The sequence below is a fragment of the Ictidomys tridecemlineatus genome, chromosome 15, assembly GCF_052094955.1.
Source record: "Ictidomys tridecemlineatus isolate mIctTri1 chromosome 15, mIctTri1.hap1, whole genome shotgun sequence".
In the NCBI taxonomy this organism is placed as follows: domain Eukaryota; kingdom Metazoa; phylum Chordata; class Mammalia; order Rodentia; family Sciuridae; genus Ictidomys; species Ictidomys tridecemlineatus.
Genome location: NC_135491.1, coordinates 49480885 through 49484019, shown reverse-complemented (window position 1 = coordinate 49484019; position 3135 = coordinate 49480885). Strand labels below are relative to the sequence as shown.

Sequence of the window (3135 nt, the reverse complement as noted above, 5' to 3'; positions counted from 1 at the left end):
TACTGTTTGGCATAATTGCATTGTTTTTCCTCTTCTCAACACTTGAAACAGCCTCTTGAGGAAGCACTGAAATGAGACTTGCAAGAACAGCTGGTACCTTGACTCTCCCAAATGGTGAGGGCACCCTGACAGGCATTCTACCACAGCCCTGCCCCAGTTCACCCTACCACACCCACTCTCTATGCCTCCTGCTTTTGGAACTGCAAAGGAACTGACTCAATGTAGGTTCTTAATATATTAATTTTTAGGTTCAATGCCAATTACCCTGTCCCAACCTCCATTCTTTCCAATGGATGACTGTCCCCCAGTCAACTAAAGCAACTGTACCAGTGGCCAGAGGTTGCTAGTTTGTGTCCACTCACTAAGAAAAGGGTGGTATTCCTGACGTTACTTTTGGGAAGAGGGATCCTTTCTATGCTGTGAGGGCTTCACAGAAGCCCTTTCTCCCTGCTAAACATCCCCAACCCTGAAGGTGAGAAAACCATCAATAGCTTCAACTACTAGGGACTTGAGATGGGGCCAGTCATAATAAGTAGATTTCTAGTCGTAACCCCTGGTTGTTGGCTTCCTAGCCCTTATAGAGCTGGAAAGGAAAGTGGGTTAGAGAGAGGAGGCTGGAGGCAGCAGGCCAGGAGTGCGGGCAGTGGGGAGGCATGAGGACAGCAGCAGGTCCGCTCCTCCCCAGGGACGCTCTTGGATGTGTCTGCGAGGTCTGCTTAGAATTGTGAAGGAATCTTGGTTGGGTGGCCATATCCGGCAGCTTTAGGTTAACTAAAGTATGAGCCCAAAGCAAATTCCACCCCCAAGCAAGAGGCTTGCTTCCTGCTCCTCTTTGGGGTGATAGGTGAAAGAAGAAGGCGCATGCACAGGCAGCTGGGCTCTCCAGCCTCCTTCCCCAGGGGCTGTTCTCTCTCCCAAGGCCAAAGACCTGGGCATGTTGGGGGTGCGGGGAGGGAAAGGGAGAGAGGAAGTGGACCCAGAGAGAAGCAGGGCCCCAATACTAGGGCAAGTTTTCTGATATTTTTCCAGAGCAACAGGTTGGCTGGTGAGGAGGCCCGGGGCTTAAGGAGAGCCACTAAAAAGGTTGTTGGTGAACAGTAGAAGCGAGGGCACGCGTGAGAAAGAAGCACCTTACATGTGACCTGACAGGGCTTCCTGGTTCCCTATCCAGTCCCTGACATCTCTGTTACGGAGTTAAGCCCTAGGCAAGGTCCACCCCGACAAGGGGCGTATATAATTTCCTAGTTTCTAGTGAGACACAAAATGCCCTGGTCAGAGGACATACCAAAGGGCGGCCAGAGGCAGGGAGGGAGGAGGTGGAGGAGGGCCCCACGCGCCCGCTGGGTTTTCACCATGACCGAATTTTCTTTGGTGGGTTTGCACTCACCCATCTGGGCCTGATGGAGAAAGGACATGTGCAGTCTAAAATGCTCTCGGATTTGGGGACATAGCTTTTTTCCCGGGGTGAGGCACACTCTCTCCTGACCACCATCCAGCCTCGGCTGACGCCCCAAGTCCCCAGGGACCCGGACACGCCCAGGCCTGCGGCCCCTTCCCGCCGTTTCCTCCTCGGCGCCCCAGGGGTAGCTAGGCCCGTCAGCGACAGGCCTTTCTCTGGTCGCGCCTGAGAACAGTACTCCATCGAGGCTCCAAGGAGCCTCTACTTAAAAAGCGGAAAATAAAACCTTATCCAAAAGCAGAAGGGATGGGAGATTGAGCGGCCGCCCGCCCGCCTCCGAAGGCCATTGATTGGAGGAGACGGGTCCCAGCGACGGAAATTCTCCTTGAGTCGCATGATTGGCTGGGAGAAACAGAAATTCCGCCCAGTTGCAGAGCTGATTGGTGCCAGGCCTCGGCCGGCCCTCCAGTCTCATGATTGGCGGAGGACAGCAGGCACTCGCTGGGCTGCAGTATGATTGGTCCACACTTGGCCTGGCGTTGTTCCTGATTGCCTGGTTGACGCCCAAAGAGGGAGCGCGCCTCGGCACCCAGCGGCGGGGCAGGCAGGGTTGCGGCAAGGCCCGGCTCAATTGCCTCGGTAGACCTCGATCTTGCTGGCTTTGGCCAGCATGTCGATGATGTGGGCTTCGAAGTCCGCGTCGTGTACGCCCGTCTTCCGGAATTCGCCCGCGTACCGGTTATTCTCCCAGTAGTGGTGCCAGTTGCCCCGGCTGTCGGCCCCGAACCCGTACACGTTCACCTGCGGGGAAGGGCGGCGCAGGGTCACAGTATGTCAGGGACCACGGTAAGGAAGGAGAACGGGGCACCGCGACAAAACAGCTCCTTGAGGCTGACAGCTTATCTCTTCCCAGTGAGGAGGCACCGAGACGTAGGAAACACCCAGGACGGACATTATGGACAGACTTGGGGTTGCAGGGGATGGCTCTTCCCTTTTCAGTTCTGCCTCCCCTCCAACCCTTGCTAACTTCCTCTTTTTTACCTTCCTCTTTTTAAAGATTATTATTATTATTGTGTGTGTGTGTGTGTGTGTGTGTGTTGGTAGTGGTTGTGTGCTGCGGTTTGAACCTGAGCTACAGCCCCAGCCTTACATTTTTTGAAACATTACTTTTTTTTGAAAGCTCGTCAGATACTCAATACCATACATTGAACTTACTGGCAAAAGTGGGTGTGCCAGGCATGAGCACTGCCCTTGATGGCATAGTGAAATGTGGTTCTTTTGAGTAATTTTTTTTGTGTGTGTATGTGTATGTGTGTGTGTTACTTGAAATCCAATCCAGTGCCTCAAGCATGCCAGGCAAGAGCTCTACAACTGAATTACATCCCCAGCCCTTTTAAAAAATGTTTTTATTTTGAGACAGGGTTTTGCTAAATTGCCCAGGCAGGCTGGCCCTAAACTTGAAGTTTTTCTGCCTCTACCTCCATTTTAGATTACCACATCCAGCCTAACCTGCATTTTTAACAGAATAGGCCTAGGCTCAGGGCTGTGAGACACAGCCATCCCAGGTTTAAGCTTGGGCTTTTCCCAAGTCAGACTGCAAGTCACTGGGAACTTTTTGCTTTTTAAGAGACAAGTCTTAAAAATTATCCAGGCTGGCCTCAAACCCTTGGACTCAAGGGATCCTCCTCTCCCAACCTCACCAGTAGCTGGGATTAGAGGCCACCATGCTCAGCTCT

General features: G+C 52.9%; 1 protein-coding gene across 2 annotated transcripts in view; it reads right to left on the bottom strand.

Moving 5' to 3' along the window:
* Positions 1-1387: 1387 nt before the first annotated feature.
* St3gal2 (ST3 beta-galactoside alpha-2,3-sialyltransferase 2) overlaps positions 1388-3135 on the bottom strand; it is a 51465-nt gene continuing 49717 nt past the window's right edge. For both annotated transcript variants that reach the window (XM_005318409.5, XM_078032656.1), the window contains exon 7: positions 1388-2200. In XM_005318409.5, coding sequence (XP_005318466.1) covers positions 2027-2200 — 174 coding nt within the window. In that variant the 3' untranslated portion in view covers positions 1388-2026. The remainder of the gene's footprint in view (positions 2201-3135) is intronic.